General features: G+C 38.0%; 1 protein-coding gene across 1 annotated transcript in view; it reads left to right on the top strand.

Annotated features, from left to right (window-relative positions):
* LOC140633285 (coiled-coil domain-containing protein 144A-like) overlaps positions 1 to 26,010 on the top strand; it is a 75,505-nt gene that overhangs the window by 459 nt on the left and 49,036 nt on the right. The window contains 7 exon segments of the mRNA XM_072825612.1: positions 716 to 1,816; positions 4,380 to 4,597; positions 9,410 to 9,580; positions 11,481 to 11,514; positions 11,898 to 12,051; positions 21,727 to 21,940; positions 23,808 to 23,904. Coding sequence (XP_072681713.1) covers positions 827 to 1,816; positions 4,380 to 4,597; positions 9,410 to 9,580; positions 11,481 to 11,514; positions 11,898 to 12,051; positions 21,727 to 21,940; positions 23,808 to 23,904 — 1,878 coding nt within the window. The 5' untranslated portion in view covers positions 716 to 826.

Genomic DNA, 26,010 nt, shown 5'->3' with positions numbered 1-26,010 from the left:
TCATGTACAAGGAGTGATTATTCTCAGTGGTTCAAAGTGTCTAGTTCTCTATTTCCAGTTACAAATGCCAAGATTAAAGATTTATTCTGCTTTGTGATCTCTGTGTAGTTGACTTGAGAGAATGGGGTCATGAAATCAGCACGATCGCCTATGTAGAATCACACCTTCCAGGATGGGACCTTTGTAGTTGGATTATAAACAATAACTCTTTCAGTTATTTCAGCACAGGAAATCCATATTATTAATATTTTTCTTATCCACTCTCAGTGGACATTACAATATATTAGAGCTGGATACAAGCAGATAATCTATAGCGATGTCTAACACTATCATAGTATATAATTTAAATTAAAATATAGGAATTTATTTTTCTTTGATGTTAATTGATATTTGCCCCCCAAAAATGTAGTTTGCCTATTATCTAGGTTTCAAACTTGTAAAAACTCCTGAAATGCATTGTCGGGGCTCACTCTTTAAGATACAAGGGAATAAAGTGTTTTTAAGTTTGTAACATTAAAAATCATCTGATTCATTTTTTGATAGATGTAACTGTATTGAATTGTTTAGTTAAGAAAAACCTGACAAAATATAAGTGAATGGATTTATGCTTTTCTTCTGTCCTCACTTCTTAGTTATAATCCAGTGACTTAGGAACAGCTAATAACTAAATTTTAATTATTTTCTATTTTTCTTTGTCCGTATTTGATTACCTAAGGATAAAGTTATTTTACAAACATGTATCCTGGCTGAAAAGACATCTGAAAGCCAAACCAAGCAAATTAACATTCCACTTGTGCAACTGCAAAATACGGCTCGAGAACCAGAAATGAATATGGAATGTGATAGACAGGGTGATAGATCTGTACATTCAGAACATCCTCGTGTGCACAAGAAGTATGAGGAGATACAGATGAAACAAGGCAAATTAGATTGGAAAAATAATGTGAAACGCATGAGCAGAGAGTTAAAGCAGAAGATTGGTAAAACTTGTGAAAAGTACCAAATTATTACTCATCCTAAGTTAGAAGCACTACGTGGTAATTCTAAAGAAGCAGACTTAAAGGAAATACCTCCTAATGTGACAAAAGTTACACTTGATTGTGAGGAAAAAGATGAATTGGGAGTGTCTGTCTCTGTAGTACCTCAGGCCTTTCCTGAACAAAAAGAGCCTAGTCTCGAAAATGCTATTCTCTCTCATTCATACTCTGGGTCCCCAGACTATGCTTGCCAGTCATCTTCTAAGCTTTCTTCCCATGAAAATGATAACAAACCAGGTGAGCATGTTTTTAACAAAAATGAGAGTCTTGATAGCGATCCAGAAAATAAAAAAGTAAGGAACCCACTAGTTACATTTGAAGTGAAAGAAGACCAAGAGTTTGACATGCAGATGGCCAAAAGTTTGAACCAAAATACCACCAATAGTAAATTAGACACTGGATATATCCCTCCGTATAGTGACCCAGAAAGCCTTTTTGATTTGCGGCTTGCCCACTCCAATGTGGCGAAACAAATGATTCAGAAGAAAAGGCATGATACTTCTGCTATTACAAACACTTACAAGAAAACAAAACCAATACAAGACTCTTTCCAGAAGCCATTAGATGCAGATAATGACAGTACTAATAACTATAAAAGTACGGAACCTGCATTAGAAAATGTGAGTTCTTCACCACGTCCTTTCAGAACATCAAAAGTATATCAAAAAGAAGAATTACAGCAAGATATGCAAAATCTGCAAAGGTTTAAGAATGAGAAAGGCATGTTACAAGTAGAACTCCTGGCTTTGGAAAAAGAGAAAGTTGAACTTCAAAAAGAGGTAGAGAGATTCACTTTGCTGCTGCTCTTTTGATTTTTTTGTCTTTGTCAATTATCTGAGCCATTTTGATTTTCCACTTAAGAAAAAAGCTCATGTATAAAATGGGGTCATCTGAATATATAATTGTGTTCAGAAATAATATTATTTCTGCTATCTAAATGATAGGAATGCAGGAAAACATAAGATTTGTGTTCCTTAAGTTTCTTTTCAGTTTCCCAAGTGGCGTGTGAACTGGGAAGCTCTTTTCGCTATGCACCCTGTGACCTCATGAACCAGAGTAACCGTAGAGAAAATTGCTTTAAAAATGCGATTATCTTGGGGTGCCTGGGGGGCACGGTCAGTTGAGAGTCCTAGTCTTGTTTTTGGCTTGGGTTGTGATGTCAGGGTTGTGAAGAGGAGCCCCACGTCAGGCTCTGTGCTCAGCATGGAGTCTGCTTGAGTTTCTCTCTCCCGCTGTGCCTCTCTCATGCTATCAGTCTTGTTCTCTAAAATACATAGATCTTTAAAAAATATATCATAATACCTAGGATTTTTATCTGTTGGCTTAAATATAAGTTGCACTTCTATAAACAATAAAATGGAAAAGAAGTTGGGATGCCTGGGTGGGTGGCTCACCTGTTGAGTGTCTGCCTTTGGCTCAGGGTATGATCCCGGGATCTGGGATTGAGTCCCACATCGGGTTCCCTGCATGGAGCCTGCTTCCCCCTCTGCCTGTGTCTCTGCTTCTCTGTGTGTGTGTCCCTGATGAATAAATAAATAAAATCTTTAAAATAAATGAATACATACCATGGAAAAGAAGCAATAACTAAGGGAAGGGATATAAACAAATATTTCATCTAAATCAATCTATTTATTGCTTTTGTTTATTGCTTCAGTATGTGTAGTCTTCTCTGCTTTCCTCAAACTCTTGGAACTTCAAATTCCAACACGACCACTTTTTGAGATATTTTTAAGAACAAATATTTGCATTATCACCAGTTTTTTTCTCCCATGTTTTTAAAAACAGACTCCTTTTTTTCTTTTAGGATTTATTTATTTACTTACTTACTTATTTATTTACTTATTTATTTGAGTGTGTGAGCAGGGTGAAGGGGGTAGAGGGAGAGAGAAAGGGAGAGAAGCAAACTCCCCAGTGAGCGTGGAGCCTGAAGCGGAGCTCAATCCCATGACCAGGAGATCATGACCTGAACTGCAATCAAGAGCTGGAGGCCCAACTAACTGTGCCACTCAGGCATCTCCTCTACATTAAAAAAAAAAAAAAATTTTTTTTTTTTTTTTTTAGATTTTATTTGACACTGAGAGAGAGAACACAAACGGGAGCAGGTGTAGGAGGGAAAGGGAGAAGCACGCTCCTGGCGGAGCAGGAAGCCTGATGCATGGGTCTTGATCCCAGATCCCGGGGATCATGACCTGAGCCAAAGGCAGATGTTTAACTGACTGAGCCACCCAGGTGACCACGTGTGTGTGTGTGTGTGTATACACATATATGTGTTTGTTTAATCATCATTCTCAGGTGTTTTTATTGAATCAAACCTTTACATTTTGTTTAATAAAGTATGATATATTTTGACACATACGACTTTTATCATGTAGGTAGCATAGATTTTCAGCAAACCTTCAGTATTTGACTCTAAGGGAGAAAACTGATGTTTGAGGTGAAAAATAAACAAAATCTAGAGATATCCTCCTTTAAAATAAAAATTAGCTAAGCGCCTCATCCCCAATTAAGGTATTAAATTACTGTGCCAAAGTCACACTTTTAGCATAGCTGATTAATAAACTTGTTGGGTCATTTATTTGATTCAGCATCAAGGAATTGTATCATCTCTTTGATGCTAGGTAATGCCACTTTAGGAACTTTGGACAAATCATGTAACCTTTTTTGGTTTTATTCCCATTATCAATAGAAAATGGGATTAAAGTTGATAATTACTTTTATACCCTCTAGCTATAAAATTTTATGGTTATGGAATATGAAATTTGGGGAGCATTACTCATTTCCCAAAATTCTACACTAATATCAGTTTTGCTCCTTTTATGTTGTGGTGAACTTTGGTTCACATATTTTAATGAACACTGTGACTTTTTTGATAGCCCTGGGATCCAAATGAAAAAAGAATTATAAAAGGCAGTTGGGGAAAGAATAGCTCAGTGCAGAAATGGAAAGCTTCGTCTTTGTTCCTGGAGCATCACAATGTCACATCCTTTGAATCTGTTGGTGTAAGCAAAATCCAGATGGTAAAGACGGAAGAGGACAGATTTTTGTGTCTTTTTATTTCTTTATATCTGCTGGTCAGATGGGGAGAAGTTGGGAATGTTAGGTGGCAAAGTGTAGATATGAACACAAAATTAAGAAAGTCCTTTTTGGAATTCTGGAAAATTATGTTGTTCTATTCCAACAGAAATGAAGCAGAATTTCCAAAAATTGCAATTACATGTAATGATAAAGTTAAGTGCAAGATAGTTTTATTGATTAAAATTACATTAAAGAGTCAAATGATACAATTAATGAAAAAAGTTCTTTTTAATGAATGAAGTTGTAACTATCAAATTTCCATTCAAGACTGGAAAAGAAAGGAAGCAGCACACGAGTAATAAAATGGAAGGAGCAGAAAACATATATGATGCTGCTGCTGCTGTTGCTGCTCCTGTTCTTGGTACTGCTCTTGCTGTTGCTGCTGCTGCTGCTGCTGCTCCTGCTGCTGGACTAATTCAACAAAGAAAGACTGGAGAAACTGATAACCACCTGTTTCCTACTACGCAGAATGAAGATTCTGATAGGTAAGCCTATGGCAATATTTAAACAGTAGATAATTATTATTTTTCTATAAAACAAATTCTGTTTGGAGCTAATGTTCATGTTTAACACATTTTATATTTTTAGTAGAGATATTCCACCCAGGGTGCTAAACAGAAAAAGGCAAAGACCGGTAAGGTATCAAATTGTTTTGCAGGCATAGTGATAAATATTTAACTAAAAAAAAAAATAACCTAGGTTAGCAAATGTAAGGAAAAAGTCATTCTCATACACTGTTGTTAGGTGAAAATTGTCAGATCCGTTGCACCTGAGTGGCTAAGTGGTTGAACGTCTGCCTTTGGCTCAGGTTGTGATCTCGGGGTCGTGGGATCGAGTCCTGCATCAGGCTTCCCATGAGGAGCCTGCTTCTCCATCTGCCCATGTCTCTGCCTCACTCTGTGTCTCTCCTGAATAAATAAATAAAAATATTTAAAAGAGAGAGAGAGGAAGAAAATTGACAAATCCTTTCTGAAGAGTGATGTAGCAGTGCATTTCAAATTTCACATATGCTGTCCCTATATCCCAACGGCTTCATTGCCAGGAGTAGATCCTATAGGAAAACATGACTTGTGTCAACACTTAGACACACATATTCTAAGAACATTTATTATATATTATTATATTTATAAAATATGACATATATTAAGAATACTTACATAAACATGTTACATATATATGTTAAGATTATCTATCAAAAACTTGGAGGGAGTCTAACTCTCCATCCATAAGGAAGTAAGTTTTCACACCTATAAAATAATGCAGCATGTAACTATCTGAGAAAATGAATTTAGGTCTGCAGGGTTTTGATTGTTTAACAAATTTAAAATTTCTAATTTTTATTTTTATTTATTCATGAGAGACAGAGAGAGAGAGAGAGAGAGAGAGAGGCAGGCAGAGACACAGGCAGAGGGAGAAGCAGGCTCCATGCAGGGAGCCTGATGTGGGACTTGATCCCGGGACTCCAGGATCACACCCTGGGCTGGAGGCAGGCGCTAAACTGCCGAGCCACCCAGGGATCCCCCAAAGTATATTTAAAGTGTTTGGTTTGATGTCTTACAATAACTTTAGAATACTTTTAATATCTGCTGAGTTGCAAAAGTTACCTGCTACACTGGCACTCTACCTTATTACCAACAAAACTGCTAATTATTAGGTTTTTGGTTTTGGTTCCCAATGCACGAGTGCTCAAATGTTGGACTCTCAAATTGATCTGAATATTATTACGAAGAGATTTCACATGGCAACTTGTCCCATATTCTGTATAAACATTTGATCCCTATGCTATAAACCAAGAGGTGGTTAATGCAGTGAATCTTCTTTTTCAGGCACTTTGCATACAGGCTATTATTTTTCCTTTAAAAATGTTTTTAAGATTATTTATTTGAGAGAGAGAGTGTGTGAGTGCAGGGAGCGGCAGAGGCAGAGGGAGAAGCGGGGAGCCTGAAGTGGGGCTGATCCCGGGACTCCAGGGTCATGACCTGAGCCGAAGGCAGACGCTTTACCGACTGAGCCAACCAGGCGCCCCTTATTCTTCCATTTTAAAGAGCATATATTTCAACATGCACCACATCAAATTTTTCAATAGTGACTTCATATTATATAATCTTCGAAAATTCACTTTCCATTAATTCTAAACACAGTGGATCTATTAAAACATAAGTCAGATTATGTCCTCCTCTGCTCAAAACCTAATGGCCTCCCATTCACTCAAGTTCTTTCTAATAGCTACAAGGCCTTATGTGACTTGTTCATCTCGGGTCCCTCCCTATCCTTTCCTCCCTCTGTCTCTCTGATTTGAACTACTTTCTATCCCTTTCCTTCTGTTCAGCCACACTTGAATTTCTCACTATTCTTATCCCCCACCCTCATTATAAACACTTCAGGCATACCTCTGTACTTGCTATAAACTCTCTGTGGAGTGCTTTTCTCTCAGGTATCCTCATGGCTTACTCCTTGCTCCCTCTTTTTCTCCCTGGTTTTTGCTTCAAGGTCACTTTCTCAGCAAGGCCCTTCTTGGTTTATCCTGACTAGTATTTCGACCACCCCTTCTGCTACAACACATTGAAATTTGATTTCTCTGCTTTAGTTTTTCTCCTCTCATACTGTGTAGTTTGCCTAGGTAGTTTATTGTTACTATGTTTACTATCCTCGTGAGTAGGGTTTTTTCTGTTCATGGCCGTGTCCTCAGTGCTTAGAGAACATTCTAGCATATATAGTGCTATTCAATAAATGTTTGTTGAGTGAATGGAGTTTAACTAAACCGTGTGTATTGTTTTTAACATAATACCAATTCTCACTTAAACAGAAAGAACGGCTGGCATGGGTCCATTCTGACAATTTAACCTGTCCGTTATCTGCATTTTGTGGATTACTTGGGCCTAATCTTGTGGTTACTTGCTACTTATTCTTTTACTGGTATTTATGTTAGTTTTAATTATAGTAGAATGGAACAAAGGAAGAGCAAACTTCATTTATGTATCATTAAGGAAAATGAAATGTGGTGGTAAATTATTATAGGACTTTAAACATTTTTGCCAGAGGATATGAGCCCTCAATATCTGAAATATAAAGGTGAAGTCGGAATTTACTGCTGACTAATAAGAGGGAGCTATGCTGGCCACTTACAGTCTTTTCTGACAGAGTAGTCTTCACTTTCTATATACAGTTTCAGGAAAAGTGGAGTTTAAGACTTGGGAGACTTTCAGAGAATTAAGTGGTTTGTCATCATCTGAAGCACCATGGTAATTTGGGTAAGACTGTTATTGATTGGTTGGCACTCAAGGCATGCGTATTGGAGTGATTTTGTCCCACATTGGCTATACTTCATGAGGGAGAAGCTGACATTGGTTGGCTAGTGAGTGAGGACAGATGGCATTGATCATTACAAACATTTAAAACTGGTTCTGATAGGTTCTCTTTACCATGGCTGCATGTTAGCATTCCCCCGCCAGCATAACTTTGAGGTGTCTTTAACCAGTTGTTTTCTATTTAAAAGTTGCTTCTATTAACTGTTTTCAAAATGAAAGCTATTTTGTATCCATAATTACAGATTTACTTCTGAAATTTGGGTCGAGAAGAATTGTTTAATAATTGCTTTCAGGAAGATCCATCTTTTTTGGATGTTTAGTTTAACTAGAAGAGTTATCTGTATGGCAGTTTTATTTTTTTTTTATTTTTATTTTTTTTAAATTTTTATTTATTTATGATAGTCACAGAGAGAGAGAGAGAGGCAGAGACAAAGGCAGAGGGAGAAGCAGGCTCCATGCACCGGGAGCCCGATGTGGGATTCGATCCCGGGTCTCCAGGATCGCGCCCTGGGCCAAAGGCAGGCGCCAAACCGCTGCGCCACCCAGGGATCCCTGTATGGCAGTTTTAAAACAGTAATTGCTGGTTTTGTTTTTTTTTTTCAGTATTGATAATCTCCTATGGGAAAATTCAGTCTTTTTGTAAATTTACATAGCTATATGCTCATAATATTTTCTTGCATGCATTTAGTCCATGAAAAAAAAATATAATTTTCTGTTGGTAAATCAGCTTTTTGTATTAGGATTAGATACTAGGCTAAAAGTATGCACAAGTTACCAAAACATTTTCTTTTTCTTTGTCCCTTTAAAATTATTTTTAAAAATGTATTTATTTGACAGAGAGAGAGAGAGAGAGAGAGAAAGAAAGAAAGAAAGAAAGAAAGAGAAAGAAACAAAGAGCGAGCAAGTGGGGAGAGAGAGAAAGAGATGGAGAGAGGATCTCAAGCAGACCTGGGGGTGATTCCACGACCTTGAGATCATGACCTGAGCCAAAACCAAGTCAGACACTTAAACTGACTAAGCCCTTCCAGCTATTCGTTAAACTTCTCATTTTGTTTATGTAGTGTATTCCTCATTTTATTGAATTAACTGTTTTTTAAAGATTTTATTCATTTATTTTAGCGAGAGAAAGTGTGTGAGCTAGGGGGGAATAGCAGAGGGAGAGGGACACTGTGCTGAGTGTAAGCCTGATGCAGGGCTCAATCTCATGACCCTGAGATGAAATCAAGCGTCAGACACTTAATTGCCTGACCCACCCAGGCACCCCTGAATTGGCTTTTTGTGTTTTCTGGTAGCTCCTTGAATTTCCTTAAGAATGAGATTTTGAAATCTTTCTTGGATAAATTACAGATCTCCACGTGTCTGAGATTGATTACAGGAAGATTATTGTAATCCTTTGTTGGTGTCATATTTCCTTGATTTTGTCATATCCTTTTGCATTGCTGTCTTTGCCTTTGAAGTAGCAGTCACCTCCTCTAGTCTTTAATGACTACTGCTCGCATGTGTCCAAACCTGATTGTTTTGCTCTGGTGATGTGCTAGAACTTCTCTGCAGGAAAGCTGGTTTTCCACGAAGACTCTCTACCCCCATGGGTGATTATCTAAGTGTTTTCCAGGGGCTCCCAGATGGTGGCTGTGAGGGTGAGGGTGGCGCCAACTTATGGGCTTTTGCCGGATCCATAGCTGGGAGTGTAGTGCGTATGCCTGTTACCCGATGCATGGGCAGATGAGACTTTTCCCCCGTGCCTTGGTGAATGGCACTTGATTCCACAGGTCCTACACAGGCAGTTTTGTCCCCACAAATGACATTGTATCATAATTGTATATGTGTATTTCCTTGCATATGGTTGCACTTCATACTGTTCTATGAATTAATAAATGAATTCAGATGGGTAACAGATGTTTACAAAAGAATATTTTTATTCCTTACCAGTAAAATTATTAGAAAATATTGGCTTTCTAATGGATATTTTAATTGGATTTTTGTTTTAAGTAATGATCCTGGTTTGTCTATCATGGAAATAAAGAAAGATAAAAATGTAAAGTGGGCATCAAAAGCATCTGTGATTACACCAGGCTTTGAGGAGGCCGATTCCCTAACTGGTAGTCTACTACGAGTGAGTAATGACAACAGTCTAAGTGAAATGGATCAGGATGAAAGAAGGTAAAATCCCATAAATTCTTTATTTCCCTCTGAAGGAATGTTAACTATGATTATTATATAGGTAAAACACTGTAATATAGTGTCGTACAGGCTGAGGGAAGAAATACTCAAGTATATCAAAAACACCACTTGATAGGTTAGGATGAGGAGGAGTGACTTTTTTTTTTAAGATTTCATGTATTTATTTGTGAGAGACAGAGAGAGAGGCAGAGACATAGGCAGAGGGAGAAGGAGGTTTCCTGTGGGGAGCCCAAAGCAGAACTCGATCCCAGGACCCCCAGATCAGGATATGAGTTTTGTGGTAAGAGGTTGTTTATTTAGAATCAGTTCCATCGTGCAGTATTCTCATATAGTTGAATATTCAGATACTATCCTTCATCGATTGAAAAAATATATATATATATAAAATAGTAAATATACAGACACATAGGCGATTCTGAATAGAACTAATCATTTCTTGATAGGTTTTAAGGTATTCAGTACCTTTGACAGTATCATGAATAGCTATGATTTTGTGAGGGGCTTTGGAGTATCTGATTATATTAAGTTAGTATTTGTTTACGTTCTGGGGAAAGGGGAATGGTTTTGTTTATTTACAATATGTTTATTTACAATTGAAAAACTATTCATCTATCATAGATTATTACTTTTGGATTATAAAGTTCTAAATTACAAGAGCCACGGTTACTGTACCGGCAGCGTCATTGACACATATTGTGTGCTTCATGAGTAATTGTTGAATCCATGAATAAACATTTGAATGAGTAAAGGAATGCCCATTAATGAACTTCTTTAGACGAATTAAATCTTTAGTTTATTGAAAGTAGATTTTTAATACTGCCTAGGTATGAAGTGTTTTAATTAAAAAATGTGTGTGGGATGCCGGGGTCGCACAGCAGTTGAGTGTCTTGCCTTGGGCTCAGGGCGTGATCCTGGGGTCCGACACCAGGCTCCTTGTGGGGGAGCCTGTTTCTCCCTCTGTATGTCTCTGCCTGTCTCTCTCTGTGTGTCTCTCTAGTGAAGGAATAAATAAATAAAATCTTTTAAAAAAATAAAAAATTAAAAATGTATGTAAGATTCAGAAATTATTTCTAGAATAATTATAGGTAGAAATGGAATAATACTATAGATTCAATTGGTATCACATTACTTAGAAATACTTAACTTACTTTTACCACATATTTTAAAACACATGTTTGGAAGGGACATTTCCTGGACTTGAGTTCTGGGTGGTCTGCTCCTACCAGGTGTATGGGCTTGGGGAGGTTCCTTAGAATTTCTGTGCCTCATTTGCTTCCTGTGAAAAGATACCCAGTATAATTGCCTACTTCATACGGTTTGTGTAAGGCCTAAAAACCCTTTAGGATATGTAAACTGTCCCAAATAATGCATAGTAGTTGCACAGTAAAACTTCAAAACACTAATATCACGATTATTTAAAAAGGGCTTATGTCATTAAAAAAACTTAGTTTGCACTTTCCAAATTGATTTAGTGAAAACTTGTTTTTATTGAAAATGACAACAAAAAATGTGGTATAGGGATCCCTGGGTGGCGCAGTGGTTTGGCGCCTGCCTTTGGCCCAGGGCGTGATCCTGGATACCTGGGATCGAATCCCACGTCGGGCTCCCGGTGCATGGAGCCTGCTTCTCCCTCTGCCTGTGTCTCTGCCTCTCTCTCTCTCTCTCTGTGTGACTATCATAAATAAAAATTTTTTAAAAATGTGGTATATTTACCCCTATCAAATAATGTAACATTATGATTTTCCTTTACTTTTGCAATTTTGATGTAAATTTAATACTTTGTTAATATTGCTATTAATATTGCTTAGATATGCTTTAAATATTCTTTGTATTTTAAGTATTTAATATTTTCCTGAAAAGAATCCTTCCTCTTTTTTAGACCTGCAAAGAAAACATCTAAGGAAAAGAACAAGGTAGACAAACAAAATATATAATTCTATTTCATTTATGATATATTTTTATTATATTATAATTCTATTTCATTCATGATATATTTTTATTATATTATTTTGATATTTCATATTTATCAGAAACATTATTCCATGGTAAAAAAAGTTACTTTATGAAACGCATAGTGAAAAAATGAAAATTTTCCTTTGTTGTATATACATCTGCTGTGAAAAAATTATTCAGAAACACCAATTATTGATAAAGGTCTTTTTGATAAAAATCAGTTCTTTTAAAAAGTACCTATGTTTTTGCTTTTATAAAGAGATGGATATTTATCATCTTTCTACACTTAGTATATTTTATAAATATTTGGATGACATTTTGAAATAGTATTATTTATTTGTAGGTCAAAAAGCAAGTGAATTCTGCGGAGCATCTTGATGACGAGCATCTTGATGACTTAACTCAGTCATCTGAAGCAGCTTCAGAGGATTGCAAGTTGCAATACTCTGATTATAAGAGTTCCCTGTTGCTCATTGAACTTGGCATGGATTGTAAAGGTAGGGCCGTCGTATAAATATAAAGCCTTTTTCTATATATATGGTTGTAGTAATATGTGCACATCTCGTCTAGCGCTGCGCCAAACAACACTGAGGTGTTATAGAGCTACTCATCTCAGAAATATGTTTTATATTAAAATAGAGAACTATTGAATACTCTCAGCCAAAGAACTATAATTTCCATTGTGGTTGTCCACGTGGGAATGGCACACTTGATGTGTTTGTGAACTCTGCTTCTCTTCTGTGTCTTCACCCAAGGTCAGGTTACCATTATTTTTCTCCTAGATTACTGAGCTAACCTCAGGACTGTTTTCCCTGCCATTCCACCTCTCAGGATCTTGGTGTACACTGCAACCATAATTACTATACATTTTTAAAAGTTTACATTTCATCACGTTACCCCCTTGCTTAAAGCTTAGCTATTAGTACTTAATGCTATGAGGTGAAAGACCAAGGGCCACTAGCTTCATTCATCTTGTATGGTTTCATATCCATCTTTCCATCCATGTCTCAGCCACTGTCTTAGATGGTTTTTCATATAATAGAGGCTTTCTTTCTCCAACAGCCCTAGTTAGGTAAACTGCACGTGTATGAAGTATATAATTTGATAGTTTTGTCATATATATACACATGTGAAACCATAACTGTAATTTAGACAGTTAACATATCCATCACTCTTAAGTCTCCTGTCTCTTCATATTGCCTTATTATGAAACTGCCAAATTGTTTTCTAAAGTCATTGTACTATTTTCTAAACCCACCAGCAGTGTGTGAGGGTTTCTAACTCCTCCATCTATATTTATCAGTACTTAGTATGATCAGTTTTTTAATCGTAGCCATGGATGGGTATGGTGTATATATGTATACACACACACACACATAAATACATATATATGTGTATAAATATATACATTTATGGTTGTAATATACATTTCCCTAATAACTGATAATGTTGAGCTTATTTAACATCTGTATATCTTCATTGAGCTGTCAAAATTTTTGTCATTTAAAAAGTTAGGTTTATTTCTTATTTGTCGAGTGTTGATAAATCTTTGTTTTTGTTTTTGATATCTTATTATTTTTTAAATTGGAGTTCAATTTGCCAACAGATAGCATAACACCCAGTGCTCATCCCATCAAGTGCCCCCCCTCAGTGCCCATCACCCAGTCACCCCAACCCCTCGCCCACCTCCCTTTCCACCATGCCGTGTTTGTTTCCGAGAATTAGGAGTCTCTCATGTTCTGTCACCGTCCCTGATATTTTCACTCATTTTCTCTCCTTTCCACTTGATTCCCTTTCACTATTTTTTATATTCCCCAAATGAATAAGACCATATAATGTTTGTCCTTCTCCGATTGACTTACTTCACTCAGCATAATACCCTGCAGTTCCATCCATGTCGAAGTAAATGGTAGGTATTTGTCGTTTCTAGTGGCTGAGTAATAATCCATCATATACATAGATCACATCTTCTTTATCCTTTCATCTTTCGAAGGACACCAAGGCTCTTTCCACAGTTTGGCTACTATACATTGCTGCTATAAACATTGGGGTACAGGTGTCCCGGCGTTTCACTGCATCTGGATCTTTGGGTAAATCCCCAGCAGTGCAACTGCTGGGTCATAGGGTAGATCTATTTTTAAGTCTTAGAGGAATCTTCACACAGTTCTCCAGAGTGGCTGCACCAGTTCACATTCCCACCAACAGTGTAAGAGGGTTCCCTTTTCTCCGCATCCTCTCCAACATTTGTTGTTTCCTGCCTTGTTAATTTTCCCCATTCTTACTGGTGTGAGGTGGTATCTCATTGTGGTTGTTGTTTCTTTTTCCCTGATGGCCCCTGATTCGGAGCATTTCCTCATGTGCTTGTTGGCCGTGTCTATGTCTTCCTCTGTGAAAATTCTGTTCATGTCTTTTGCCCATTTCATGATTGGATTGTTTGTTTCTTTGCTGTTGAATTTACTAAGTTCTTTATAGATCTTGGATACTAGCCCTTTATCTGATAGGTCATTTGCCAATATCTTCTCCATTCTGGAGGCTGTCTTTTAGTTTTGTTGACTGTTTATTTTGCTGTTCATTTTTGCTTTGGTTTCTCTTGCCTTCATGGATGTATCTTGCAAGAAGTTGCTGTGGCCAAGTTCAAAAAGGGTGTTGCCTGTGTTCTCCTCTAGGATTCTGATGGATTCCTGTCTCACATTTAGATCTTTCATCCATTTTGAGTTTTTCTTTGTGTATAGTTTAAGAGAATGGTCTAGTTTCATTGTTATGCACGTGACTGTCCAGTTTTCCCAGCACCATTTATTGAAGAGACTGTCTTTTTTCCAGTGGATAGTCTTTCCTGCTTTTTCGAATATAACTTGACCATAGAGTCGAGGGCCCATTTCTGGATTCTCTATTCTTTTTTTTTTTTTTTTGGATTCTCTATTCTTTTTCATTTTCCTAGGTGTCTGTTTTTGTGCCAGTACCACACACTCTTGATGATCACAGCTTTGTGGTACACCCTGAAATCTGGCACTTTGATGCCCCCAGCTCTGGTTTTCTTTTTTAATATTCCCCTGGCTATTCGGTGTCTTTTCTGATTCCATACAACTCTTCCAATGATTTGTTCCAACTCTCTGAAGAAAGTCCATGGTATTTTGATAGGGATTGCATTAAATGTATAAATTTCCCTGGGTACCATTGACATTTTCCCAATATTCATTCTTCCAATCCATGAGCATGGCATATTTTTCCATCTCTTTGTGTCTTCCTCAATTTCCTTCAGAAGTGTTCTATACTTTTGAGGGTAGAGATCCTTTACCTCTTTGGTTAGGTTTATTCCTAGGCATCTCATGGTTTTGGGTGCAGTTGTCAATTGGATTGACCCCTTAATTTCTTTCTTCAGTCTCATTGTTAGTGTATAGAAATGCCCCTGATTTCTGGACATTGATTTGGTATCCTGCCACACTGCTGAATTGCTGTATGAGTTCTAGCAGTCTTGGGGTGGAGTCTTTTGGGTTTTCTATGTACAGTATCATGTCAACCACAAAGAGGGAGCATTTGACTTCTTTGCCAGTGTGAATGCATTTTATTTCTTTTTGTTTTCTGATTGCTGAGGCTAGGACTTCTAGTACTCTGTTGAATAGCAGTGGTGAGAGTGGACATCCGTGTCTTGTTCCTGATCTTAGGGGTAAGGCTCCCAGTGCTTCCCCATTGAGAATAATATTTGCTGTGGGCTTTTCATAGATGGCTTTTAAGATGCTGAGGAATGTTCCCTCTATCCCTACACCCTGAAGAGGTTTGATCAGGAATGGATGCTGTAGTTTGTCAAATGCGTTCTCTGCCTCTATTGAGAGGGTCGTATGGTTCTTGTTTTTTCTCTTCTTGATATGATCAATCACATTGATTGCTTTACGAGTGGTGAACCAGCCTTGCATCCCGGGGATAAATCCTACTGGGTTATGGTGAATAATCTTCCTAATGTATTTTTGGATCCTATTGGCTACTATCTTGTTGAGCATTTTTGCATCTGTGTTCATCAGGGTTATTCTCTCTACCTCTCCTTTTTGGTGGGGTCTTGGGTTTTGGAATTAAGGGGATGCTGGCCTCATAGAATGAGTTTGGAAGTACTCCATCTCTTTCTATCTTTTGGAGCAGCTTTAGTAGACTAGGTATTGTTTCTTCTACAAATGTTTGATAGAATTCCCCTGGGAAGCTATCTGGCCCTGGACTTTTGTGTCTTGGGAGGTTTTTGATGATATCTTCAATTTCCTCCCTGGTGTTTGGCCTTTTTGGACTTTCTATTTCTTCTTGTTCCAGTTTTGCTAGTTTGTGGTTTTCCAGAAATGAGTCCCATTTCTTCTAGATTGCCTAATTTATTCGTGTATAGCTGCTCATACTAAGTGTTTAAAGTCGTTTGTATTTCCGTGGTATTGGTGGTGATCTCTCCATTTTCATTTGTGACTAATTTGAGTCTTTTCTCTCTTGTTTTTAATAAGGCTGGCTAATGGGGATCCCTTGGTGGTGCAGCGGTTTAGCGCCTGCCTTTGGCCCAGGTCGCGATCCTGGAGACCCGGGATCGAATCCCAAGTCGGGCTTCTGGTGCATGGAGCCTGCTTCTCCCTCTGCCTATGTCTCTGCCTGTGTGTGTGTGTGTGTGTGTGTGTGTGTGTGTGTGTGTGTGTGTGTGTGACTATCATAAATAAATAAAAAAATTTTAAAAAATAAGGCTGGCTAATGGTTCGTGTATCTTATTCTTTCAAAGAACCAACTCCTGGTTTTGTTGATCTGTTTCACAGTTCTTCGACTCTCTATTTCATTGAGTTCTGCTCAAATCTATTAATTGTCTTTTTCTGCCGGGTGTAGGTTTTATTTGCTGTTCTTTCTCCAGCAACTTTAGATACAAGATTAGCTTTTACATATGGGTTCTTTCCAGTTTTTTGAGGGATGCTTATATTGCGATATATTTCCCCCTCAGGAGTGCTATTGCTGTATCCCAAGATTTTGAACAGTCGTATCTTCATTCTCATTAGTTTCCATGACTCTTTTTAATTCTTCCTGAATTTTCTGGTTGACCCTTTCATCTTTTACCAGGATGGTAGTTAACCTCCACATGTTTCCATTTCTTCTAATATTCTTCTTGTGATTTAGTCCTGTTTCAAAGCATTATGGTCTGAAAATATGCTGGGGACAATCTCAGATTTTTGTTATCAGTTGAGACCTGATTTGTGACCCAGTATGTGGTCTATTTTGGATAAAGTTCCTTGTGCACTTGAGAAGAACGTGTATTCAATTGCATTTGTCTGTAAAGTTCTGTAAATATCTGTGAAATCCATCTGGTGCAGTGCATCATTGAAACCTCTTGTTTCTTTGGAGATATTGGGCTTAGAAGATGTGTCATTTACAGAAAGCGACATGTTAAAATCTCCCCGTTTTAGTGTACTATTAGCTAAGTATGTCTTAATTTTGGTTATTAATTGACTGTTATACTTGGCAGCTCCCGCATTCGGGGCATAAATACTCATGATTGTTAGGTCCTCTTGTTTGAGAGATCCTTTAAGTATGATATAGTGTCCCTCTTCATCTCTCACTACAGTCTTTGGGATAAACTTTAATTTAGATGATATAAGGATAGGTATCCCTGGTTTCTTTTGAGGACCATTTGAATGGTAAAGGGTTCTCCAACCTTTTATTTTCAGGCTGTAGGTGTTCTTAGGTCTAAAATGAGTCTCTTATAGACAGCAAATAGATGGGTCTTGCTCTTTTTATCCAGTCTGAAACCCTGCGCCTTTTGATGGGGTCATTAAGCCCATTCATGTTCAGAGTTACTCTTGAAAGTTATGAATTTAGTGCCATCATGATACCTATTCAGTCCCTGTTTTTGTGGATTGTTTCCTTGGACTTCCTCTTTCTTTTACAGAGTCCCCCTTTATATTTCTTTCAGAACTGGTTTGGTGGTCACATATTCTTTCAGTTCCTGCCTGTCTTGGAAGTTCTTTCTCTCTCCTTTTATCGTGAATGAGAGCCTTGCTGGATAAAGTATTCTTGGCTGCAGGTTCTTCTCATTTAGGACCCTGACTATATCCTGCCAGCCCTTTCTGGCCTGCTAGGTCTCTGTGGAGAGGTCTGCTGTTATCCTAATACTTCTCTCCATAAAGGTTAGGAATCTCTTGTCTCTTGCTGCTTTAAGGATCTTTTCTTTATCTTTGGAATTTGCAAGTTTCACTGTTAACTATCGAGGTGTTGAGTGGTTTTTATTGATTTCAGGGGGCGATCTCTCTATCTCCTGGATCTGGTTGCCTGTTTCCCTTCCCACGTTAGAGAGGTTCCCAGCTATGATTTGTTCAAATATGCTTTCTGGTCCTCTGTCTCTTTCGGCGGCCTCTGGAACCCCTATTAACCCTAAATTAAACTAGATTTTTCCTTCTGAGTCTGTCATTTGTTTCCCTTAACCTTTCCTCATGACCCTTTAATTGTTTTTCTCGTTTTTTCCTCAGCTTCCTTCCTTGCCATCAACTTGTCTTCTATGTCACTCACTGGTTCTTCTACCTCTTTAACCCTCATTGTTAGGACCTCCATTTTGGATTGCATCTTATTTAATTGATTTTTAATTTCTGCCTGATGAGATCTAAATTCTGCAGTCATAAAGTCTCTTGAGTCCTTTATGCTTTTTTCTAGAGCCACCAGTAGCTTTATAATTGTGTTTCTGAATTCGCTTTCTGACATTGAATTGTAATCCAGATTTTGTAACTCTGTGGGAGAGAGGACTGTTTCTGATTCTTTCTTTTGAGGTGAGTTTTTCCTTCTAGTCATTTTGTTCAATGCAGAGTGGCCAAAAAGAAGTTGTACTGGAAAAAGGAGAAAAAGAGAGGAAAGGGGGGCAAGGGGGAGGACAAACAGAAAACAAAAAGCAAGAGGAGGTATCCTCTGATTCTATATACTGTAAATCCCTTGACTTCCCCTGGGACTTTCCAGTGCTGCTTGGTCAATGCTTTTTCCCCTGTCCTTCCAGCTAGTTTTCTGGGGGAGGGGCCCACTGTGGTGATTCTCAGGTGTGTGCACCTGGGGGAGCTGCCCAGCCCCTTGCCAGGTGCAGGGCTCAGTGCAAGCTGTTTATCCTGTGAAGCTCCTGTTCAGTCCCAGGTACAAGGTGACAGCAGGAGGAACAACAAGAGTGGTGGCAGCCAGCTCTCCATCTCTTGAGTCAGCTCCGCAGTAACTACCACAGCTCCCAGTCCGCAGGGGCCTGGGTGGTCCGGGGGCAGGGGGCATAGATCTGCACAGCTCGGGGCCGCGTGGCAGCAGGAGCGTCCTTGCTGCCCTGTGTCCTCCCGGCCTCTACCTGTCCCGGGGGGAGTGCCGGATCCTGGGCTGTGTCCCCGGTGCCCTGGGCTCTGGGGCCTGCACCGCTGGAATCACATTCACGGGGCCTCACAGTGGCCGCCACCTGAGCTGCTCCCGGGGCCCCACTGGGTGCGGCGTCCAGCCCTTTAGGGAGCTTAGCCCGTAGTGTGTGGAGGGATCTCCCCCAGAGTGCAGTTGCTCTTTTAGTGCCCCTGGGAGCCTGAGGGCATCTGTACCCCTTCTGGGATCCTGCCCGAGCTCCCTGCAAGCGCCTTTCCTTCCAGGAAGATTGGTAAAGTTTCTGCTTCTCCAGGACTGGGCTTTCCTGTCCTGGGGGCACTAGCTGCGTGGCCTTTGCCTGGCTCCTCATGGGGGCTCCTCCCCCTTGGATGCTTTTTTATTTCTTTATGTTTTTCCATCTTCCTACCTTGATAGAAGCGCGAACTCTTCTGACTGTAGCATTCCAGCTCTTCTCTCTTTAAATCTCAGGCCGAATTCATAGGTTTTCAGGATGATTTGAAAGTTATCTAGGTAAGTTGGTGGGGACTGGTGACTTCGGGACCCTACTTTTCTGCCATCTTGCCCCGCCTCCTTCTCTTTTTAATATATACCTCAGTGCTATAAATGGTGAGATGAGTGCTATTCTTGGAGGATTCCAGAAATTTTTAACATATTATGTTTTTATTTTCATTCAATATGTGATACTTTGTAATTTCTTTTTTCATTACTTCTTTATTCCAAGGGTTTTTTAAAGATTTTTATGTATTTGAAAGAGAAGGAGAGAGAGAGAAAGAGAGCGCATAGGCGAAGGGAGGTCCAGAGGGGTAAGCGTCCTTCCCTCTGAGTGGGAAGCCCAACATGGGGCTCAATCCCAGGACCCGGAGATCATGACCTGAGCTAAAGGCAGACACTTAATCCATTGAGCCACCTAGGTACCCAGACCCAGGGGTTATTTAGATGTGCATTATTAATCAGTTTGCAAGTATTTGAGTATTTTCCAGAGGTAGGTTTGTTCTTCATTTCTAATTTGATCACTTTGTGGTCACAGAACACACTTTCATGACTTCAATCCTTTTGACTTAACTCCCTTTATTAAGGTTTATTTTATGACCCAGAATATAATCTCTTTTGGTAAATGCTCCATGGATACTTGAGAAAGATGGTGGTGGTCAAGTCTTCTATATCCTTGATGATTTTCTGCCTATTAAAATCTCAGACTAAAATTGTAAATTTGCCTGTTTCTCTTTGCAGTTCTGTTGATTTTTGCCTTATGTATTTTGATGTTATTAATAGATTCATAAGCACTTAGGTTTGTTATGCTTATTTGTCGACCCTTTCATCATTAACAAATGACCTTATACATCACGAGAATATATATTGCTTTGAAATCTATTTTGCCTGGCATTAATATTGCTACTCAAGCTCAGCCTTCTTTTGTCAAGTGTGAGTGTGGTATATCCTTATTTTTTGTCCTTTTCACAAATTTGTGTCTTTACATTTATTTATTTATTTATTTATTTATTTATTTATTTATTTATTTATTTTTGTGTGTGTGTCTTTACATATAAATTGAATTTTTTATAGGCAGCCTATGGTTGTCTCTTACATTTTTATCCATTCTGACAGTGTGCCTTTTAATCGAGGCTTTCAGACCATTTTCTTTCTTTCTTTTATTTTTTGACAATTTTCATTTACTCTGATTATTGATACAGTAGATATAAATCTCTCATCCTGTTTGCTTTCCGTTTGACCTGCTTTGTTCCCATTTTCTTTGCTTTCTGCTTTCTTTTAGATTAATAAACTAATTTTTACGAGTTCAATTTATACATATATATAAATATACACATGTGTGTATGTATGGGCTTTGTTTATTACTATAACTCTTAAGATTTGCTATTTTAGTGATTGCTTTAGGGTTTAAAGCATATGACTCAAGCATCACAGTCCACCTTCTTGTAGTGTTATACCACATTATATGTAGTTTAAGAAAATTCCAATAGGGAACACGTGAGTAGCTTAGTGGTTGAGCATCTACCTTTGGCTCAGGGTGTGATCCCAGGGTCCTTGTATCAAGTCCCACATCAGGCTATCTCAGGGAACCTGCTTCTCCCTCTGCCTGTGTCTCTGCCTCTCTCTCTCTCCATGTCTCTCATGAATAAATAAATAAAATCTTTTTTTTAAATTACAATAGTTTACTTCCATTTCTTCTCTCCTAGCCAGATCCTTTGTGGGTCTGTGGGATTATAGTTTTCATTCAGTTTAGAAAGGTTTCGGTCATGTTTTCTTTTCTTTTTAAAAGATTTTAAAGTTCTATTGATAATAAGATTTTATTTATTTATTTGAGAGAGAGAGCATGAGCAGGGAGAGAGGCAGAGGAAGAGGGAGAAGCAGACTCCCTACTAAGCAGGGAGCCCACCATGTGGCTTGATCCCAGGACACCAAGATCATGACCTGAGCCGAAGGCAGACACCCACCGATTGAGCCACCCAGGCACCTGGTATAATCTCTTTACGTTGAAGTTACTCAATATTTATTTCATGTATGAATGAGTTAATGTGAACATGCTCGGTCCCTTATATGCAAAAAATACTCCTATTGTTTTATTTTACTTTTTAAAAGAATAAATTTGTGAGAGAGCATGAGCAGGAGATGGGGAGAGGAACAGAGAGGGAGGGAACGAGGGGGTAAAGAACCTTAAGCAGACTCTGTGCTGAGTGCAGCACCCAGTGCCAGGTTCAATCCCACAACTGTGAGATCATGACCTCAGTCAAAACCAATAGTTGGATGCTTTACCACCTGACCCACCCTGATGCCTCCTGTATTTTATTTCTGTTTTTGTTTTTCCTCTGGTGTAGATTCTGTTAGCGTATTGACGATCCAGAATGCAATTCTTAAATACAAAAGATCAATAGAATTAAAAAGAAAAGACTGTGAACAACTTACAAGAAAAATTTTAAAAGTGGAATATAAGGTCAATGGACTAGAAAAGTTGCTATCAGAAACAAAAAAAATGAAATCTCAATTAGAGCATCAAAAAATGGAATGGGAATGAGAACTCTACAGTTTAAGGTATGACATCTTGGTTTTAAGGAAATATTTCAACTATTTACTTTTTTTTTTTTTAATAGACTCCACACTCAGCGTGGGGCTTGAACTCACAACTGTGAGATCAAGAGTCACATGCTCTGTCAACTGAGCCAGCCAGGAACCCCTTGAAATACTTACTTTTATGCTGCAGATGTGTAGGAGAAGTTTTGTAATTGCTAATTTGCCTTCTGGGATTTTATAGGGAAGGAAACTCCGTTAGAAATGTGAAGTATCAGAAGACGAATGGGTAAAGAAGCAGTGGTCTATGTATATACAATGGAATATTCCTCAGCCATTAGAAACGACAAATACCCACCATTTGCTTCCACGTGGGTGGAACTGGAGGGTATTATGCTGAGTGAAATAAGTCCATCGGAGAAGGACAAACATATGGTCTCATTCATTTGGGGAATATAAAAATTAATGAAAGGGAATAAAGGGGAAAGGAGAGAAAATGAGAGGGAAATATCAGTGAGGGTGACAGAACATGAGAGACACGTAACTCTGGGAAACGAACAAGGTGTAGTGGAAAGGGAGGTGAGTGGAGGCTGGGGTGACTGGCTGATGGGCACTAAGGGGGGGCACTTGACGGGGTGAGCACTGGGTGATATGCTGTATGTTGGCAAATTGAACTCCAATTTTTTTTTAAAAAAAAGTCGTAAAGTGTGAGATTCTTTGAAATAATACTGCAAGGTTTTAACAGTGAATACTTCTAATAATTTAATATATATTCTAAAGCATAATTTTAATGACCATGTAGAAGTCCATCATATGTAAACCTCATTATTTAACAAATTGAATTTTGGTTGTTTTCCATTTTCCTATAGTTTAATTAATGCTATAAGGAATGACTTTTATTTAATTCTGTTTCTACAGTCTTGGTTAATTGGAATAAATTCTTTAATATAGTATTGTGTTAATGTATAAAAATATTTAGTAGAGGTCTCTGATCCATATTTTTAAATTGTTCTCAGGAAATTTTATATTATATGCCCCCCAACAGAGTGTGAAATGGCCAATTTTTCTCAAGACAGAAAAATTGGTTTATTCTTAACATATGCAGGGGTTAAAAAGTAAAATGGAAAAATGATTAATGGTTAAGTTTTTTTTAACATTTCTCACATATATAAAGAAAATTAATTCAAAAGTCTATGCTGAAAGCACATCTTACTCTATTCTTTACTTAATTAATATGGATCCTGTGATGTTTTCAAAGGAGTTTTCAAATGATTTATAAAATACATAATGATCAACAAGGTTGAGAATATTACAGAATAAGAAACATAAAAAGCATGGGCAATAGATTTTAGGCTCCCTAGTCTAGTGCTGGATCAGAGTCATCTGCAGGTATATGGTGTGTAAACGACATCTGCTGATGCTGTCTTACACTGAAGATCATTTTTAGAGGTACCTGTGATGTTTTGTGAAATAAAAATGTATTTCTAGTGAATTTATAAAGTTGTTGATAAACAGCAACTTCTCTTTTTAATTAGTAATGAAATGATTTGTCTTAATTGAAGTGTAATTATGACTTTGTGGAGAAAAAATGACAATTTTGAACCCTTTCTTAAATAATTTCAGAATTCCTTTGCTTACAACATCTCCCAGAGTTATTACTGACTAAAACTTACTAAGTTGCAAAATGCTTTCTCATTGCTTCTTTTAAACTATATATCTTTTTGAAGATATTGAAGTGATAAATTGAAAAACATGAGCCCTAGAAAGGGAAAAAAATTGAGAACAGAAAAATTTCCTTTGGATAATGAACCAACATATGTGGAACCAGATCATAAAATAAAAGTTTTATTGCTAACAAAACAAATTTTAAAATGAACACATGCATTTGCAGATTGACCTTAAAACAAGAAAAAGAAAAAAGAAGAAGTGCTGAAATTTTATATATAAATATTAAGGAGCAATTAAGAAGTAAAGAAGAGCTGAGTGAAGTAAGTCAATCATAGACAGACAAACATCATATGGTTTCACTCTATGGGGACTATAAAAATACTGAAAAGGATTATAGGGGAAAGGAGAGAAAATCAGTGGGAAAAAGTAGAGAGGGTGACAACACATTAGAGACTCCTAACTCTGAGAAATGAACAAGGGATAGTGGAAGGGGAGGTGGGCGGGGGGTGGGGAGACTGGGTGACGGTCACTGAGGGGGCATTTGACAGGTGAGCACTGGGTGTTATGCTGTATGTTGGCAAATCGAACTCCAATAACAAATATACAAAAAAAATAGTATTCCATCATGTAATACTCTGGGCATTCTGTTCTCGTGAAAGCTGCCTCTGAACATCATTTTGCTCTTCTATAACCTAGAGACACATTTTCATTAGGATTTTGGATCTTATCATTAAAAAAAAAAGTCAAAAGGCTTAAGAGAACTTAAAAAAAATGTTCAAGAGTGGTCTTTTTTATAACAAGGCTTTTCATCCTCAATGAATAATTCAAATTTTAAATTAAATGACAGCAAAATGTGCCATAGAGTAAAAATACAAGTAGACATAGTATTGTGAAATAAAATTTCTGTGTAAAACATTTAACTAGCTTCATCAGCATCTCAAGGAAATCTAGCTCATATTTCAACATTAAAAAATTCAAAACTGGGACACCTGGGGGCTCAGTGGGTTAAGTGTCCAACTCTTTTTATGGCTCAGGTCATGATCTCACAATCACGAGACTCCGAACCAGGTGAGGCTGGAGACTCAGATCATGAGACTCAGAACCAGAGTCTGCTGGAGATTCATTTCCCTCCCTCTCCCTCTACTCCTTTCCCCCCAGCCCATGCTCTGTGTAAAAATAAATACAATTCCATAAATCAATAAATCAATATAACATTTATCTCATTTTACCTTCCATCCCTTCATTCAAAATATATACATAGGGCATATGTGAGAGGCCAAGAATTCCAATAAGGTAGTAATTGTGGCTACAAAGATCATGGTTGCTATTAGGTTAAAATGAAATGTTTAATCTATTTGAAGCCTAACAATATGTATTATATCAAAGGGATACCATAAATAATATTGATGGAAATATACAATTACTGCCAAAAATTTACCTGATTCAAATTATTTTTTACACCCTTCAATTCCAAGTTTCGTCTTCTAAGATTAAGTTGAAGTTGTTTGATTTCAACTTCTTTACTATATTGCTCTTCTTTACTTCTTGTTTTTTATAATAAATTTATTTTTTATTGGTGTTCAATTTACCAACATACAGAATAACACCCAGTGCTCATCCCGTCAAGTGCCCCCCTCAGTGCCCGTCACCCATTCACCCCCACCCCCTGCCCTCCTCCCCTTCCACCACCCCTAGTTTGTTCCATGCACATTGAAGTTCCGTGCACATTGAAGCAAATGCTGGTTATTTGTCATTTCTAGGGACTGAGTAATATTCCATTTTATATATAGACCACATCTTCTATATCCATTCATCATTTGATGGATACTCAGGCTGCATCCACCGTCTGGCTATTCTGGAAAATGCTGCTATAAACATTGGGGTGCAGGTGTCGCGGTTTTTCACTGCATCTCTATCTTTGGGGTAAATCCCGAGTGGTGCTATTGCTGGGTCATAGGGTAGCTCTATTTTTAACTCTTTGAGGAACCTCCACACAGTTTTCCATAGTGGCTGCACCAGTTCACATTCCCACCAACAGTACAAGAGGGTTCCCCTTTCTCCACCTCCTCTGCAACATTTGTTGTTTCCTGTCTTGTTAATTTTCCCCATTCTCACTGGTGTGACGTGGTATCTCATTGTTTTTGATTTGTATTTGCCTGATGGCAACTGATGTGGAGTGTTTTCTCATGTGCTCGTTGGCCATTTGTATGTCTTTTTTGGTGAAATTTCTGCTCATGTCTTTTGCCCATTTCATGATTGGATTGTTTCTTTGCTGTTGAGTTTACTAAGTTCTTTATAGATCTTGGATACTAGCCCTTTACCTGATAGGTCATTTGCAAATAACTTCTCCCATTCTGTAGGTTATCTTTTAGTTTTGTTGACTGTTTCTTTTGCTGTGCAGAAGATTTTTATCTTGATGAGGTCCC

The sequence above is a fragment of the Canis lupus genome, chromosome 5, assembly GCF_048164855.1.
Source record: "Canis lupus baileyi chromosome 5, mCanLup2.hap1, whole genome shotgun sequence".
In the NCBI taxonomy this organism is placed as follows: Eukaryota; Metazoa; Chordata; class Mammalia; order Carnivora; family Canidae; genus Canis; species Canis lupus.
The sequence above is the reverse complement of the archived record's forward strand: the minus strand, read 5'-3'. Positions and strand labels throughout refer to the sequence as shown.